This window comes from Pseudozyma flocculosa (assembly GCF_000417875.1).
Source record: "Pseudozyma flocculosa PF-1 unplaced genomic scaffold scaffold00008, whole genome shotgun sequence".
NCBI lineage: Eukaryota > Fungi > Basidiomycota > Ustilaginomycetes > Ustilaginales > Ustilaginaceae > Pseudozyma > Pseudozyma flocculosa.
The window spans coordinates 320,338-338,178 of NW_006920876.1; the positions used below are offsets into that span (position 1 = coordinate 320,338).

The 17,841-nt window shown below is 65.1% G+C and overlaps 4 protein-coding genes across 4 annotated transcripts; 3 read left to right on the top strand and 1 right to left on the bottom strand.

Annotated features, from left to right (window-relative positions):
* Positions 1 to 1,214: 1,214 nt before the first annotated feature.
* On the top strand, positions 1,215 to 2,190 carry PFL1_02806 (uncharacterized protein; the record flags this gene model as incomplete). The annotated part of the gene is made up of 2 exons (XM_007880320.1): positions 1,215 to 1,291; positions 1,620 to 2,190. 2 exons carry the CDS (start codon positions 1,215 to 1,217, stop codon positions 2,188 to 2,190), a joined length of 648 nt encoding a protein of 215 aa, XP_007878511.1.
* A 376-nt stretch (positions 2,191 to 2,566) lies between these two features.
* Positions 2,567 to 5,515, bottom strand: PFL1_02807 (uncharacterized protein; the record flags this gene model as incomplete). Its single annotated transcript, XM_007880321.1, has 3 exons — positions 2,567 to 4,200; positions 4,348 to 4,562; positions 4,692 to 5,515. 3 exons carry the CDS (start codon positions 5,513 to 5,515, stop codon positions 2,567 to 2,569), a joined length of 2,673 nt encoding a protein of 890 aa, XP_007878512.1.
* A 4,826-nt stretch (positions 5,516 to 10,341) lies between these two features.
* PFL1_02808 (uncharacterized protein) lies at positions 10,342 to 12,711 on the top strand (the record flags this gene model as incomplete). The annotated part of the gene is made up of 5 exons (XM_007880322.1): positions 10,342 to 10,390; positions 10,790 to 10,824; positions 10,948 to 11,413; positions 11,574 to 12,047; positions 12,227 to 12,711. 5 exons carry the CDS (start codon positions 10,342 to 10,344, stop codon positions 12,709 to 12,711), a joined length of 1,509 nt encoding a protein of 502 aa, XP_007878513.1.
* A 724-nt stretch (positions 12,712 to 13,435) lies between these two features.
* On the top strand, positions 13,436 to 17,654 carry PFL1_02809 (uncharacterized protein; the record flags this gene model as incomplete). The annotated part of the gene is made up of 3 exons (XM_007880323.1): positions 13,436 to 16,495; positions 16,582 to 16,668; positions 16,761 to 17,654. The coding sequence occupies 3 exons, from the start codon at positions 13,436 to 13,438 to the stop codon at positions 17,652 to 17,654; spliced, it is 4,041 nt and encodes a 1,346-aa protein (XP_007878514.1).
* Positions 17,655 to 17,841: the final 187 nt, after the last annotated feature.

A 17,841-nucleotide genomic window follows, 5' to 3' on the forward strand; every position in this document is an offset into this window, starting at 1 on the left:
GACGGTCCAAATGCCGTCAGGGGCGTGACATGTGCCGTGGGGCTGGACTGGTCGGGACGGGGGGCGGAGCCCAGCGAGGTCGCCCTCTTCCATGGCATGGGACCATCGTGGCGTTCGTAGATTCTGCACCCTGGCTGTGCGGCGACGACGGGAGGAATGAGGCAGAGGGTCGGGCGCGAGGATGACGGGCCGACCAGGTCCCAGTGCGCGGCGCGGGTTTCAACATCGATCCCGGCGCTGCCTGGTCGACTGAGCCGAATCATCCTGAGGCGCCTGCGGGCGAGGCTGGGCGACGAGTGCGTGGTGCCGTGGGACGCCTGGCTGCGGCCGCTGCAATGTCGATCTCTCGGGCTTGTGCATCTGCGCCGCAGGAATGGAGACGTGGGGCCAGCCAGGGCGGACCGGCCGCGCTATGGATGGACCATCTTGGGCTGGTGCGGGAGCTTCGAGGTCCGGATCGTGGGTCGGAGCTACTTGCCCTGGTTGAAGCGAGCCGGTGCCAGCCAGGCACTGGGTCCAGGGAGCGGCGACCAAGGCGAGCAGCGCCAGTTTGCGTAATGGATGACTTGGGCCAGTGGACAATGTGGCTGCTGCAAAGAAGGCAGCTGCTGCTTTCCCGGAATGTAGCGGCGAGAGGGGCGCGGGCAGTAGGCTACCGGTAGCTCTGCGATGAATCCTGGCTGCGATGACGGGGAGGGCAAGAGAGGGAAGGGCGACGCCGGGCGTACTGCACATGCTCAGCGTACGCAGTCTGCAGCTGTGGCACGGGGATGGCGACAATGGCTTCGGATGCTGTGCCGAGGGGAATGGTGGCGACCCGTCCATTGAGACATGATGGTGATGACGGACCCCCTATCCAACACTGCGCCAGCCAGGCCTCGGGAAGGCAGGCAGGCCAGGCTGCGCGTCGCGAGCCTCGAGCTGATATCGCGCGTCGGTCGGGTCGGCCGAGGTGGAGGGTCAAGGCGCTCAGGGTCCAGCCTGGAAGCCAGCCAGCCTGCTTGATCCTCCCGCAGCTCTGCGATCCCTCTTCACCACCACAACCGCCCACCACCGCGAGCGGGGCCTCTTCCGACAACCTCCTCACGCCCTCCCCCTCGACTTCCCTTTGCACTGCACGGCTCGCTCCCGCCTGACGCAGCGCCTACACTCACCCAAGCAGACTAAGCCAGCGCGCCCGCCGACCAGGAACCTCGGTCCTTGGCCCCATCAACATGTTCGGGGACCAGGCCAACAAGCTCATTGCCGAGGCAAAGGCGGCGCAGATGCTCGGGTCAATACGCCCTTACAAGTGAGTCCCAGGCACCTCCCTCGTCGTCTTCGTGCAGCATCGATCGAAGTTCCGGGCCCGTCATCGTTGTGGCCACCCGTCATCGAACTTCGCGGGCCTCGATTGTCCGCCTGCCTCGACCCTCGGCGCCGTCGGTGCATCCGACGGGCTGTCCCGACACCACATCGGCAGACGCCGACAGAGCGGCGGGAGGGCCCCGGGAGGGCCCCGGACCGACGACCCGTACGCGTACAAGGAGCTGGCTTCCTCATCCACCGGATCGGCTCCGACCCGGCTGCTGACCTCCTGTTCCACCTTTGCTCCTTTGTCGCCCCCCCTGCTCCATCAGCGATGAGCTCACCCGCCTGATCTTGCTCGAGACGCGGCAGCTGCACGCGCACCTCACCGACCTCGTTTCGACTTCGGACTCGTCCGATCCCTCGGTGGCGGCGCAGCTGGTGACGCACCACCTCTCGGCGCACCGCAACAAGCGGTGCCTGCTGGCCTACCACGCATCGCGGCTCGACTCGCTGCAGACGCAGCTGTGGAAGAATGGCGGCAACCTCTCGCAGACGCTCGACGACGACGGCACCAGGGACAAGCTGGCCGCCTCGGAAGTCGAGTACGCCAAAAAGTACCGCGACCTGGTCAACGCGTACAAGGGCGAGTTCCTCGACGTCCTCGACCTCATGGCGCCCCTCGAGCGCAACGGCAGGGAGGACGCGGGAATCGCGGGCGCCGCGGGCGAGTGGAGCCCACCGCTCGACCTGCTCGTCACCGTCGTCGCACTCAGGGATGCCCGCGACGTCCAGACCGACACGGGCAGCATCTCGCTGCGCAAGGGCGAGAGGATGAGGGTAAGGAGATCCGAGGTCGAAGCCCTCATCGTCAGGAGGTGGGTCGAGGTCGTCGATGACTGATTGCGAGCCGAGCCGAGCCGAGCTTCAAGGTGTCAGCGCGGTGCTCCGTTCGCGACGCATCGGGAGGGCTAAAGTAGAAGCATCTCTATTGGTAGGGCGCAGAGGGGATGGCGCAGGTCGACATCGAAGGCGCAAGGGCCTGGGCCAGGACATAGACGAGGGTGAAGTCGAAGGGCTGCGGCTACTACTGTTGTACGATTAATCGAGTCTAGAATGCCACGGGCGCTAGTAGTAGTCTTTCTTGTCTGCAGAGGGAGGGGTTGGCGTTGTGAGTCGAGAGGGCCCCAAGTCCGACGTTGTCGGCTGTCTTCCACCCGGCGAAGCGGGGCGAGGCGGGGCAGAGCACCCTGCAACGGGCCAGAAGCACCGCCGCCGGTCATCGCTGCAGCGAAGACAGGAACTGAGGACGGTGCATCTGCGCCTCGTCGCCGCCGGTGCTCGGTCGTTCGTATGCGAATCGGCCGTCGTTTGCCTGGTCGTATTGGGCCGACGCCGGTCCTTCCCTCCGCCAGGTCTCGCCGGCGTAGGCTGTCGTCGTCGCAGAGGACGACGTGTTCGGCGGGTAGAGGGGGGCGGAATCGCTGGCTGTGTCCTGGAAGTGTCTCGCAGCAGCCAGCGAGTAGCGCGCCGGGTCGGTCTGGTGGTCTAGCTCGGAAGATCGGTAGTCTTGCAGCGTCGATCGATATCTCCGATGAGCCGCCTCTGGGCTATCAAAGTTGTGCTGAGGCGCCTCGATGTGCTGCTGGTGCTGCTGGTGCTGGTGCTGCTGCGGCTGGTGGTGTTGGTAGAGATGATGGCGATCTGGATACCCGTGTCCGTTTGCCTGCGAGCTGTACGCGGGAAAACTGACCGGCTGCTCCTGAGCCTGCGGCTCAAGCTGTGGCGTCCAACGCATGCCTGCGGCAGGTTGCGGCTGCCGGTCTGGTGCCACTTGAAGAGGAGCCCAGGCGGGAGCGGGCGCAGGGAAACCGACCGCGCTGACGTGGTGCTGCTCGACGGTAGCCCCAGCGTAGGCAAGCTGTGAGGCCTCAGCTTGCGTTGAAGTCGAGGTCGCGGCCGAGGTGTCGAGCTGCAGGGCATTGGCGGCCCCGTGGCCAAAGCCCTGGTGCGGACTGGGCAGGTGGCGAGCGTGGGCTTCGTGAAGGGCGTGATAGCCTTCAGAGGTACTGAGCGAGCTGGAGCCCGGGTTTGGGTAGCCAGTGTATGCGCCGGCCTGCTCAGTGATCGCCGGAAGCGTGTCCAGCGGGCTCCCCTGATGTTGAAGTGACCAGGCGGGCCTGCCTTCGTTGCTGATCGGCGGCAGCTGGTGGTCCTGCCAGTCTGTGGCCTGAGCTGCGGCCCAGTCGGCCGCAATGCCGCGGGACGGCGTCGTCTGCAGCGCGCTGCTCGTGCCTCCTTCGTAGGAGTCGAAGGCGGAGACGTCTGCAGTCCTCAGGTCGGCGCCGATGTGCTGCAACGCGCTGCTCAGCGGGTCGGCCGACTCGTCGACCGTGGCTGCGGCATCCCCGCTCGACTCGAAGCGTTCGGCGTCGCGGAAGCGGACCAGCTTCTCGAGGGCCTGGTTGCTCTTGGTGAACTCGACGACGGCCCTTCTCAGCTCGTCGTACGGTCCGCTGAGGAGGTGGACGCGGTGCTTGGTCGCTTGCTGACCTTCGGTGAAGTCGGCGCACTGCCTCCACGACGTCTTGCGCGCCTTGTTCTCGCCTCCGGCGCCCGGGTCGACGGAGCGAAAGACCTCCATGAAGAAGGTCGGCGGTGCCGTCAGCTCCACCAGAAAGTGCCCGAGCGGCTGCCGGATCCCCTCCTGGCGCTCGGCCAGCGTTGGCTGCGTCGGTCCGTCGAAGACGCAAGACTTGATCGACGTCCAAGACATTTCGAGCTTGAAGCCCACTGCGTCCGAGTTGAGGTACCACGAGAGCATCTGCAGCCGACGCGAAAAGAAGCAGACTAGCGGGGCGATCCGGCGCCAGCTGCCGATGCAGAGCGCGGTGGTCGGGAGCGCGGTCACGGCTGCCACAGGAGGCCAGAGCGCATCATGGGGTATCAGGAATGCCATTGTCAGTTCGAGGCTCCATGTGGAACGCCACGCTGGGCTTTGTCGTCAGAATGGGGATGTGCAGCTCCTCATTGTGGCTGCCGCAGGGTCATCGAACTCACAGGTCTGCACTGGCTGCTTCTCGATGACGCGAGTCGCGCTGCGCGAGGCTGTCGTTGTCGGCGTCTTGGACGTCGTCTTCGTCTTCGCCTCGGTGCTCGCGGTCGACTCCTTTGGCGCCTCGTCGGACCTGACGTCCGCCTGCTTGCGCCGTGAGGGCGGGGTGTAGGAAGCGGGGTCCATCCCGCGCCGCTCGAGCGTCTTGACTTTGGCCCGTCTGTTGCCGGAGGGAAGGAGGCGTCCGAAGGTGAAGTGCGGTCAGCGGCCGCTCGATCCCATCGCGAGGCGCGTCACCGCCTGAGTGGCCGCAAGCACGATGCCAACAAAACGTCAAAGCGAGGCTCACCTGTTCTGGAACCAGACCTGGACGCTCCTCTCGGGCATCCGCAGCCTCTTGGAGAGCTCCTCGCGGACCTTGCCTGTGGGGTTGCGGTTTTTGGCAAAGAAGGCTTCGAGCGATTCGAGCTGCTCCGGGCTGCACTTGTTGCGCTTCTTGCGCCCTCGTGGTCGGAAGGCGGCGCTGGTCTTGCGGCGACCGGGCTCGGATTCGGAGCTGGACTCTTCGTACTCGTCCTCGTCCCCGTCCTTCGCCTTGCCCTTGTCATGTGAGCTTGACGCCTCCGAAGGGTGGGTGAGCTGCGAACGGCCTCTCGGCGACAGAGTCCCGGCGATGGAGGTCGCAGCCACCGATGTTGAGCGCGAGGCGTCGCGATTCCCGTCGCTGTCGCCGAGGTGGAAGCTCCCGCTTGGCCCGTCACCGCCATGCTCCGTAGGATCGTTCGACAGATAGACGTCCAGGTTTCGGCGTTTGAGAGCGGGCGGCTGCATCGCGTCGGGGCTGGCGCTCGCCCTGACGCTCGTTGAGACCGCTTGACTCTGCCAGGTCCAGGCGCTGTGCCTGCCCTGCTCGTGGTCGCCAAACTTGTTGCGGCTGAAAGGCGCATCGTGACCGCTGATGGGCCTGTCCGTCGTCGCCGGCCGATCGAGCAGCGTCCGAGGTGTTGCCGCGTCCAGCGTCGAAGCAAGGCCGTCGTGCGGTGCCAGCGTAGCAGTCTCGGGTGTCAGGCTTGAGGACAGTGACGAGGACTCGGACATGGCTCGATGCAGGTCCGCCGCCGGGTTGAGTGTGAAGCGGGGCGACGACGTCCTTGCCCACGAACGCGTCCTCATCTGCTATCGCCGCGCGTCTCTGGCGTGGTAGGCAGGCGGCCGTGGTGGTCTCTGGCGTTGCTCGACCCTATGAAGTCCGGAGCGGGGGATGACGGCGGCAGCAGCGGTGGCGCTGGTAACCAGCGAATTCCACAGGGGCGTTCCGGAAAGCAAGGTTATTGGGAGAGGGCGGTGTCTGCGAGTCGATGAAGGATGTATGAAGGCAAACGAAGAGGCCGGCCGGGGGTTATAACAGGCGGATGACGGAGTGAGCTCTAGGTTGGCAACCGGCCGTGCCAGAAGAGTAGAGGAGAGAAGAGTCGGGCAGAGCAGGGTAGGCAAGAGAAGAGAGCAGAGCAGAATCATGACACCTGAGCGGAGGGGCGCCCTCAATGAATGCTTGAGGAAGAGGGCGAAAGAATGGGTGGGGAGCCCGGGCGCGAAACGGCCTGCCGCAAATGAAGGAGGGAAGGCTGAACGAGAACCGCCCTCCTTCTCTCGGCGCGTCCAGCGTAGGACGGAGGACGGAGGACGGCCTCTGCAGCACGCCTACAGCGTCCACCGTCCGCAACGCCCTGCTCGACTGGCCAGCAGCTGGCCAGCAGGGTGACGCCGCGCAGCGCAGCGCAGCACGGAAAGGCGTAGCCAAGGCGAGCCCCGAGGACCCCACCAACATGACAGCAGCACCAGCAACTTCTAGGTTCGTCATCCGGCCTCGGGACTCCCCCCGATGACTGCTGATGCAGCCAACTCTTCTGAGCATCGTGCAGATGAAGTCGGACGGGAACACCTCGATCCCCGGTGCGACCAACGACTGGACGCCGCCGTCGCCGCCACCGCCGTCCTTCGCGGCGGGCAGACGATCAATTGATCGGGCCCGCACCACGGAAAAGGGGCCGCAGAGCCGCGGTAAGCTTTCGTAGGACAGGATTACGCATCGCGCGCGGCCCGACCACGCTCACGGTGGGACAGAGGTCCAGAGGCAGACCCAGTCCATCACGGCGGGCGGCGCGACAGGTACGTTCTCGCCCGTCGCCGAACTCCACGGTCGGCCTTGGGGCGAGGATGCGCTGTGGCGGCGGCCGGGCCGGGTAGCACGGATCCCAGACCCCTTGACCTCGAAACCGGGCACACGTGAACCGGCTGTCGAGCGCAGGGAATGCGGGCGCAGCCAGCCTGTTCGTGCCCAACTCGACCCCAGCGCGCAACGGTTGCCTCTCCTTGGCATGCATCCTTTGAGTGCAAAGGCCATGGCGAGGCGAGCTGCCACGCTCCGTTCCGGTAGGGCATATGCCAGATACCGGGCTGCCAGGTGCAGAACAGCCACAAGGCACAACCATGGACCGCTCGCAAAGGGGGGGAGAGCGCAGGCGAGGAAGGAGAGCAAGCAGTGATCATTGTCGTCGGCGTGGCGCCACGACCATGCTCGCCTGCGGGTCGCTTTTGTCCCCATGAACCGCGCGGCCAGCCGCAGCGAAGAGGCAGTCATGTCGGTCGACGGTCGGGGCGATCCTGCTCATGATAATGGCGGACAATGACGCTCGCCTTGCAGGCCTGACGCTCGATCTCGACGTGGCATGACCGCCTCTTCGTGGGGGGAGTCGCGCTCGGACCCCCCCCCCCCCCCTACCCCTTCCCGCGGAGGCTTTGGTCCCCACTTCTCGGAATGGTCTGTAGTGCTGGGCCTACCTTGTCGGAGAGGCAAAGCCGAACGGAAACGCTATCTGCGCGGTCCATTGCAGCGACCAGAGCCTATCACTCACCGAAAGTCAAGCGCATGCCCAAGGCTCGCCCTCCGTAAGTCCGAAGGGTGCCGGTGACGAGATTGGCCGCCGCTGGATGATGGCGTCGTCGAAGTCGATGTTGGCGCCGGCGCGTCGGACTCGAGGCTGATGGCAAGGCCGGGGCCGATGTCGATGTCCGATGCTGCTGGTGCTGCGGGGCGCGGTAGGGCCTCGAGTGCGGGTGGAGGCGCTGGGCCGATGATGCTGGCAACAGGCGTCTGCATGGAACGACACCCGTGGCTTCCCAAGACGATGGAGGGGCGAGGGACCATGACGGATGCCGCTCAGCACGGCGGATTCTTATGCAGAAGAGAGTCGCGCTCCCGCCGAGGTGCCGGATGCGACGCCGCCGTAGGTTGGACAGCAGCGGTACGCGCTCCTCAAGCCAAGGCTAGGCTGTGAGTGCCCACACATGGCCCGCCACAGGAGTCCACTCGAGCTCCTGTTTGCAGAGCCCCTACAGAAGGCTGCCGCTCAGGTAGGGAGAGATCGACCTGTGCCTGGTCAGTCGCCGTGCCCGCCACCGTCTCTTGTCCACCAGGTCCGTGTCTCGTCCTCTGCTTCCCCTGTGATCTGCGAGCTCGCGTACAATGGCCCCGAATCTCACCTTCTGCAATGGAGGTGCCAGAAGAAGATCACTTTGCTGGTGGGTTGCGCTGATTTGCACCATTCAAGTTGGCTTTTGGAGCAAGCTCCTCTTTCCCCTTTCTTCAAGGCACCGTGCGAGCCGCGCTGCCCCCCCACTCCTGTCATCGGCATCAAGTGCTGGTCATGTCGAGTGAGCGATCACTGTCGCCGTGGCTGCCATGGTAGGCTTGCGGCGCAGAGACTGGCGATTCGATGTCGTAGGCCAGACACGGATGCTTTTGAGCAAAGGCAAATGACGCCGAGGCAGGCCTCGAGGGCCCCTCGTCGAGCATCGCAGTCCAGCTGCAACGGCAGGGTCGAAGAATGCGACTCATGCGGCCAGCATCTTGCCAGGCCCGCGTGCGCCCTACAGCTCCGTGGCGTTTGCTATCGGAGGACCGTATTGTCGGGAGCGTCCATCCGGGCTCTGGGAGGCCATGCAGGGGTTGCGCAGAAATGCCGAAGCTGAAGCCGCCTGTCGTCGATCTCGTCACAGCTCTTGCGTGCAAGGTACGAAGTTGACGAGGGCCATGTCCTTGAGCTCCCCATCCGTCCAGGAAGCTAGTTGCGCCAGATGCCGGCACCTCGGGCACCTCTGGTACGTGCACAAGACGGCGCAAGCAGGTGAGGCTGCTTGAATATCGGGTAGCTCTTGCGACGCCCAAGGGGAGATGCGGCAGGAACCAAGATGGTGGCCACGCCCGAGGATGTTGGATCCTGCCGTACATCAGCTGCTGGTCGCCTCCCGATTTGTCGGCTGGCGAGGATGATCGACCGACGTCGCGGCGAGGGCGCAACTGGCCTGGCCGTCCACCGGTGAACCTCTACCTGCAAACGAGATCAGGTGCGCGCAAGGGTCGCAGCAGCTGCGCAACTTGACGGCCGGCTTCCCACGGCAAGAGGCAGATGGGAGAAGCTAGGCAGCGTGGCATAGCGTGGCCTGCCTGACCTGCCTCGCCTGCCGGCCAGCCTCGTTAGCTTGGGTGAGTGTGTGCCGCGCGAGAAGGCGACGAGCCAACCTGCCGCCGGTACTGCGTTGCTTTGTGGAGGGACACGCGCACGGCGATAGCGAGGCGGCGCCCGATGTGACTCGCTCGCGATGACGAGCGCGGACGGACCCTGCTACGCTGTTATCCTGCTGCCTGGGCTGGGGCTTGCTCGCTCGTCGAGGTTGGGGAGGGCCGAAGATCCGAGCAGACATAGCATCCTCTCTCTCTCTCTCTGGTCCGGCAATCTCACGCCAGCTCCTCCACCTCGATGCCGCGGCCGAGGCCCGCCTGTGGACCCTATCTGCTCCCGGCGCCCACCAAGAGAGAGATGGCCGTGTGGGCCAGAACAGGACGGATTCCAGGAGGCCACGCGACGGTGGGCAGAAAGGCGAACAAAGCGGCGGTCGTGAGCGATGGCGGGCGGGGGCGCTCTAGCTGGACCGGGCCAGTCGGCCAGCCGGAAGTCGAGTGGAGACGAGTCGAGACGAGCAGCAAGACGAGACCCAAAGGCAAGCTACCGCCGCCTGCCGAGCCGCCGGAAAGAAGAAGAGATCAAAAGAGGGTATGCTGCGCTTCCGGGCAGCTCATCAGCTTGGCGCGCGCCCAAGGGGGTGTCGACGACCAGCACCTCGGTGGGAAGATAGACGACGGGCAAACGAGAGGGTCGGTGGACTGGCGAGGTGGGCCAGGGCCGGGGCCTCTCTTCTTATCGGATGGAGGATCGCTGAAATCTGCCTGGCCGAGGAGCGGCCGGCCGGTCCGATGGCGGCGGTTGGCTCTGCGGACCAAGGCCCGGCGCGGCCCAGGCAGGCAGGCAGGCAGGCAGGCAAGGTGGAGCTCCCCTGCCTTCCTTGCTCTCTCTCTGCTGGGGGGGGGCAGCGGGCGACCGTGCGCACCAGGCGGCAGCCGCCCAAAAATTGGGGGGCCGGCGCCAGCGCCAGCGCCAGGGCCAGCTGCCAGCCGGGTTGCGTCAGAGCGCTCGACGACCGGAGTTCCAGCCTGGCCTGGCCGGCGTGCTGGCGCAGGCGGGCCAGCCGGCCAGCCAGTCAGCTCGGCCCAGGGCCGTCTCTCACGCCTGCCTGCTTCTCTGGCCGGCAAGCCAGGCTGCCGCCCGCTCTTCTAGCTCATCCCTCCCTGCCTTCTCTTTCTGAAGACTCTAGACCGCCGCCCGCCAGTTCTTCCGAGCGTCTCCCGCCACCACCATCATCCCCTCACCTTCGTCTTCCGGCCCGTCTGCTCTCACCCTCATCGACGCCAAAGCGTATCGACACCTGGAGCTCATCCTTCCTGTCTCTCTCAGCCTCGACGGTTTGTCTCGCTGTCCATACGGAAGCCGGATCACTCCCGAGACCACCGCAAGCCGGCGATCGCCACATCCGCTTGTATCCCCAGCCCCCTAGGCCCCGCCCCCCCACCGGATCGATCCGCACGCCCACCTTTGCCCAACATGCCCGCTTCCTCGGCTCCCGCCTTCGAGGACGAGACGATCATCGTCGGTGAGTGCCGTGATGGGTGCATAGCGCCCAGGCGGATGTACGCCTTGGGACGTCAGCGGCGAGCCTGGAGGGACTTGCGGAGGAAATAGAGTCCAACAGGGCGGCGGATAGGCGGCTGCGCCCGGACATCGGATCGGCCCGAAGGAACAGGACGGAGGTCACTTGCTCGACGAAAAGGCAATGTCGCCGAGACCGGTACGGCGGACCCCTGGGTGGATCGGTGCAACGTAGGAGTGCAGCGAGTTCCGCCTGCTGCTTCACCAAGCACGTTGCTGCTCTGCCTCTGGGCCTCGCCTGGGCCATCCGGCTCCGCCTTGGCTCCTTGCGCTAAAGGGTTCGCAAACTAACCTCGAGCCGCGTCGGATCGCCCGATGCCTCCCGCACACCATCTCTACGCAGTCCTCGGCGCTTCTGGTGATCTTGCCAAGAAGAAGGTGAGTGCCTCTCTCTGCGGGCCATTCTTCCTGAGCCAGAAAGAGCCTCGCTGGACTGCCTCGCTGACTCCCGGGTCATGACCGCACGCGCGTCGTCTCGCTCGATCCGCCCGCCCTGCACAGACGTTCCCGGCGCTCTTCAACCTGTTCAAGCTGAACCTGCTGCCCAAGCAGACGCACATCATCGGATATGCTCGCACCAAGATGGACCAGCCCACGTTCCACGAAAAGATTTCGGGCCACCTCAAGGGTCTCGACACGGACGAGGGGAAGCAGGCCAAGGAGGGTTTCCTCAAGATCTGCAAGTACATCTCGGGCCAGTACGACGAGGATGAGTCGTTCCAGAAGCTCAACAAGGAGATGGAGGAGACGGCGAGCGGCAAGGGCGACAAACCCCCCAGCAGGCTCTTCTACATGGCGCTGCCGCCCAACGTCTTCACCGTCGTCGCAACGGGCCTCAAGAAGAACTGCTACAACGACAAGGGCCAGAACCGCATCGTCATTGAGAAGCCGTTTGGCAAGGACCTGGAGAGCAGCCGCGAAATGATTGGCGCGCTCAAGGGCCTGTGGAAGGAGGAGGAGACTTTCCGTGAGTGGCAGATGCGAAGGCGAAGACGTTGACGACCACGGGTTCCCCGCCCATCGCCTCTCCGCGACCTGCCGACGACTTCCGGCGGCGCGCTGACGTCCACTTCCCTGCCCTGCCCCGTTGCTGTTCGGCTGCCGCGTCGTCTCTTGCGACACGCCAGGTATCGACCACTACCTCGGAAAGGAGATGGTCAAGAACCTCCTCATCATGCGTTTTGGCAATCCGCTGATCGACGCCGGCCTGAACAACAAGCTGGTCGACAACGTGCAGATCACGTTCAAGGAACCCTTTGGCACCGAGGGCCGCGGCGGCTACTTTGACGAGTTTGGCATCATCCGCGACATCCAGCAGAACCACCTGTCGCAGGTGCTCTCGCTGCTCGCCATGGACCGGCCCAAGTCGTTCTCCGCCGAGGACATCCGGGACCAGAAGGTCAAGGTGCTCAAGGCGGTCCCGGCCATCAAGGAGGAGGACGTGCTGATCGGGCAGTACACGGCCAGCGGCGACAAGCCCGGCTACAAGGACGACGACACCGTGCCCAAGGACAGCAACTGCCCCACGTACGCTGCATTGACGCTGTGGGTCAACAATGACCGATGGAAGAATGTGCCGTTTATCCTCAAGGGCGGAAAGGGTGAGTCTCGAAGGTGGCGGCGGCAGCGAGGCCCGGGCCGCGCTCGAGGTGGCAGGTAACGTGTTGCAGATTCAGCTGACCCCACTCTGCTGCCCCTTTTTTTGTGCTGGCCTCGCTCCCCGTTCGTTGTCTACCGCTTGTCTTCTGCCCATCTCGGCGAACCGGCACCGCCCCCGTAGCGCTCGACGAGGCCAAGGTCGAGATCCGGGTTCAGTTCAAGGACACCGAGGGCGGCATCTTCCAGGACATTCCGCGCAACGAGCTCGTGATCCGCATTCAGCCCAACGAGGCGGTGTACCTCAAGATGAATGCCAAGAAGCCTGGCCTGGAGATGAACACGCTGCCGGCGGACCTGGACCTGACGTACAAGGAGCGGTTCAGCGAGGTGCGGATCCCCGAGGCGTACGAGGCGCTGATTCTCGACGCGCTCAACGGCGACCACTCGAACTTTGTGCGCGACGACGAGCTCGACGTGAGCTGGGCCATTTTCACGCCGATCCTGCACGCCATTGACGCGGGCAAGATCAAGAACGAGCCGTACCCGTACGGCAGCCGCGGACCGCCGAGCGTGCACAAGTTTGTCGAGAGGTACGGCTACAAGCGCAGCAACCAGTCGTACGAGTGGCCCACGACCAACGTGCAAAAGGTGCAGGGCCGCATGTGAAGCGGCGGCGGCGGCGGTGGCAGCCCGAGCAGCAGCCTCTCTTCTAGCTAGCAGAGTAGTGCCTCGATTCCACGGAACAAATGCCAAATCATGATAATAGCCAGCCAGCCAGCCAGCCCCGCGGCGCACCCGTTGCGCGGGTCGCACCGAAGAGATCGACCTGGATGAGGGTACGGTGGCGCTTGCGTGCAGCAATAATCAGGGCGCCGTGGTGGTGTCGAGGACGTCGAAGAGGGGTCAGAAGGAAGCACACCGGCGAGACGAGGTCCAAGCAAGGCCTGCCTGGGACAAGGGCGCGCCAAGCTTGGACGTAGGTACGGCCGTTGGCGTACTGCTGACTCAGTCTCGAGGGCTTTGCGGTCGCTCGAGGTGCTGCATGCAGGCGAGGCGAGGCCAGGGTGCGCTGCGTGCCAGCCAGGACCCTCCACATCAGTCGCCCGCCTGCCGCTTGCACCGACGGGGCTTCCTACCTCTTGGTCGGCCTCCCAACTCGGCCTCGCGGCTGAGTCTCGTTCCAAGCTGCCCCTACCACCTTTCCATCCATCGTCCATCGTGCATCGCCCACCGTGCATCGCCCACCGTGCATCGCCCACCGTGCATCGCCCACCGTGCATCGCCCACCGTCCACCGCCTCGTCGTCGCCACCTTCTTGCCCTCCTCTAATAGACGCTTCCGGAGACGCCTTTCCCCCTCGCCTCGGGCACTGGCACCTTCAGCCTTGGCCATGCCCCCTCGACGGAGCAGCCGTTCGGGCGCTCCACAATCCCGACCCAACGCAAAGCGTTCCACGGGCCGGCCACCCGACGACGAAGAGACCTTCGACGTGCACTCGGTCGACGACAGCAGCGATGACCACCCACCCCCTCGGCCACGCGCCGCTCCAGCCAAGGCAGCCCACGCTCGACCATCCAAAGCAGCGCCAGCTGCGCGCTCCGGGACAAGGCGGCCACCGCCCCCCTCAAATGCCGAGGTAGTCGACCTCTCGATCAGCGACACCGCTAGCCAAGCCGGCTCCTCGGCATCCGCTGCACCAAAACATCCCGTCGAGGACCAGGACGACGATGACGACGACGAGATGACGATGATCGAGTTCGAAGACGTCGATGTGCCGGCGCAACATCAGCAGGACCACGACTCGGATGAAGAGGCTGGACTCGAAATGGAGGACGTCGACATCGATGTCGGACCGCAGCAGCCCGTGACTCCATCGGCCGAGGATGAGCTGCGCGACATGTACGCCGCCGCCTACCAAGAGGCGCTGAACAGGGACGAAGGAGATGGAAGCGGCTATCCCGACGACGACGATCCCGACGCGGGCGGCGACGAAGGGGCGCGGTTGCCCATCTTCAAGGACGGCAAGGGACAGCACCGTGGCATCGAGATCTCGATCGGCACCAGGGGCAAGAAGCAGGACGACAAGAGCGAGGCCGCCAAGAAACGCGCAGAGACGATGCCCACCGCCCGCGATCGCCAGAGCCGCATCAACGCCCACAAGCTCTACGTGCTCAGCATCCTCGCGTTTGCCCGCATCCGCAACAAGTGGTGCAACGACGACAGCCTGCGCGACCATCTGGCGCAGGCCGTGCCCGACTACATGATCACCAAGTTCAAGGCGATCCACCCCAAAAAGGTGCCAGAGCAGCGCGAACGGGTCCGCATGTTTGAGAGCTTCATCACCGAGCTCGCAAAGTGGTGGGCCGGGCGCTTCCGGCTGGACCCGCGGATGACGGCCAAGGCGGCGCTCCGCCAGCCAAACCAGGACATTGCCACTGGCGTGCTCCCGCCGCCCGGAAGCAGGATCGACGGCTGGATCGTCGAGAGCGCCGCCGATCGAGAGAAACGCCACCGCAAGGAGCGGCAGGATCGCCTCAAGAAGGAGGCCGACGGCCAGGCTTCCATCGCATCCAGCAGCCGGAAGGGCAAGGGCAAGGCCGTCAACGGATCCGTGCAGCCATCTGCTGCAGGCAAGAGCGCGCACAAGCACATGGAGATCACCCTCTTTATGCCGGGCACAGTCGTCCGGCCCGTATTCCTGTACCTGCTCCCGCCCGCCGAGGCAATCGGTTCGCCGGCAGACCTGCTATCGAGGGCCGAGGCCCGTTCCGGCTCGAGGGAGACGAGCGCCCAGCTCTTTTGCGCGCTCTGTCGCTCGCTCGGCATCCCCGCTCGCCTGGTCGTAAGCGTGCAGCCCATGCCCTGGAGCGTCGGCGCGAGCAAGCTGGCCAACACTGCGGCGCCCGAGCCCAAGGCGAACAAGGGCAAGGCCAAGGCCAAGTCGAGGCTGCCAACGAAAACCGCGCGCTTCACCACCAAGCCGGACGACGAGCTCACGAGCGATGACGAGGACTTTGACGGCAATGACGCGCAGAGCAGCAGGTCGGCAAGGTCGACGCGGTCCACACCGCGCTCAAAGGGCTCGAGGGTCCTCACTGTCGAGTCGGACAGCAGCCTGTCGGACCTCAGCGGCGTTGAAGAAGTCGAGTCGCCCAAGAACAGAGCGGCCCGGGCGAATCAGAGAGCTGAGCGGGACAACGAGAACCTGGCTCGCAAGGCTGTGATGTCGGCCGTCAAATCGCCAGGGAGTAGGCGAAGGGCTCAGTACGACGAAGGCATCGACTCCGGCGCCACCTCGGATCGAAGCGCCGCGAGCGGCACGAGCGCAGCAAGCTCGCCGAGTTCCCGTCAGGCAAAGGGCAGGGCAAAGGTCAAGGCGAAGAACAGCAGCAAGGGCGATGGCGGCGGCAGCGATGCGGGCGAGGATGCGGAAGGGGCCGATGGCGGAGGCGATGGCGACTACCGCCCTGCCAAGTGGCGCAACCTGGACGCCCCCCTCAAGGTCGAGCCCAAGGCCAAGCTGCGGCGCAACAAGCCCAAAGCCCTCAAGCCGACCGAGCTGGCGCCTGAGGACGACAGCGACGTCGAGCCGGTCGACCTGCAGGCTCCGCCGACGGTCTGGGTTGAGGTTTTCAGCAAGCCGTTCCAGAAGTGGATCACCGTTGACCCGGTGCGCTCCGTGGTGCGCGCCGCGGGCAGTCGCTGGATGGAGCCGTCGCCGACCGACAAGCAAAACAAGCTGGTCTACGTCGTCGCCATGGAGGAGGACGGCTACGCGCGCGATGTGACGCCGCGGTACACCAACAAGCTCAACAGCCGGGTCGCCCGCCTCCGTCCTCCGACGCGATCCAAGAACGAAGATGACTGGTGGGCAAAGACGGCGCGGGCCATCCACCGCCCGCAGCGCCTGGATCGCGATGCGATGGAGGACATCGAGCTCAATGAAAGCGCCAGCCGCGAGGCGATGCCGACCAGCGTGGCCGGGTACAAGGACCACCCGGTCTACTTTTTGGAAAAGCACCTCAAGCGCGACGAGGTCGTCTACCCGCGCAATCGTATCGCCACGTTCCAGGGCATGGACGTGTTCCGGCGCTCCAACGTCCTCACGCTCCGCTCCTCGCGCCAGTGGTTCAACGAGGGTCGGGTGGTCAAGGACAACGAGGTGGCGCTCAAGTGGGTCAAGTCGAGGGGCTACACGCTGGCCAACAAGCGGGCCGAGGAGCAGGCCAAGGCCGAGGGTCGCGAAGCGCCCAACGAGGGCCTGTACGCCGAGTTCCAGACCGAGCTCTACGTGCCGCCGCCCATCGTCGACGGCAAGATCCCCACCAACTCGTTTGGCAACATCGACCTCTTTGTGCCGTCGATGCTGCCCAAGGGCGCGGCCCACATTCCGTTTAGCGGCGTCGCCAAGATCGCCAAGAAGCTGGGCATCAGCTATGCCGAGGCCATCGTGAGTCGTTCCGCCTGACACTGTCCATCTGACGCCGCCGTTTGCACGGGCTGACATGGTCCTTTCCGGTGTCGATGCCGAGGCAGACCGGCTTCGAGTTTCGCAAGCACCGCGGTATGCCCAAGATCACCGGCATCGTCGTGCCCATCGAGCACGAGCAGACGGTCCTGGATGTGAGTGCTTTTGCTTCTCTTCCGTTTCCTCTCGGTTGTTGACGCCCTTGCTGGCCCTTCGACGCCTCCTTTCTGCCCGCTCGATCAATCAGGCATATTGGGAGCACGAGCACCTCGCAGCCGAGCGGGAATCGACCAAGCGGCAGGAACGCGCCATCAAGGCGTGGAAGAAGCTGCTCAACGGGCTGAGGATCGCCAAGCGGGTCCGCGAGCAGTACGGCAACGGCTCCAAGGCGGTCAAAGGCTCGGCCGCGGGCACCTCTACCGCGCACGGTCACGGCGATGCCGAATTGTCGACTTGGCGCCGGGATGATGGGTCCGTCGGAGGCGACGGAGCCGGCGGCGGGTTCCTGCTTGACGATGAAGAGGAGGAGGAGCAGGCGGAACGTCCGAGACTCTTGGCGCCCTCTGCGCCTTCGTCCGTCGAGCGTCGAGGGGGAGGCATGGAAGAGATGGAGGTCGACGCCGAAGAGATCGCGACGACATCCTCACCTCCGCCCCTCGCCACTGCGATCGCCATGCAGGCGGAAGCAGACGAGATCGACGACGAAGAGCAAGAGGCTCCTCGACCACGGCGGACGGGTCCCATCGTCTCGCACGATTCCCTCATCCAAGCCGAATCCCGCGCCCCATCCGCCACATCCGCCCCTCCTCCTCCTCCGACGACGACGGCGAAGAAGCGCGGTCGACCCACCGCTGCTGCTGCTGCTGCCAAACCGCGCGGTAGACCCCGCAAGGCATCAGCACAGAGAGGAACCAAACGATCTCGACGCCAAGCCGCCGACGATGACGACGACGATGACGGGGAGGAGGAGGAAGAGGAAGACGCGCGGGGTCCACCTGCCAAGCAACGGGCGTCGACGACGGCGACGACACGTACGGGTACGAGGCGATCATCGAGACGCTCGGCCGTTGCCGCCACCTCGAAGCGGGGCGTCTATACCGAACCGGCCAGCGACGACGACGACGACGACGATGAAGAGTGAGGGCCAGTACAGCAGCCGAGATACGGGCCGACACAGTGGCGGGGAGCGACGTCATTGGTGACTTTTGAATCAGAGGCCACGGCCGCAGCCGGTCGGTGCCTGTTAGGAATACAATTTCTTTCGGAGTCTAGGAGCCTGGATTGGGGGGATTGATGGAAGCGGGGGAAGATGGGGAGGGGAGAGACGG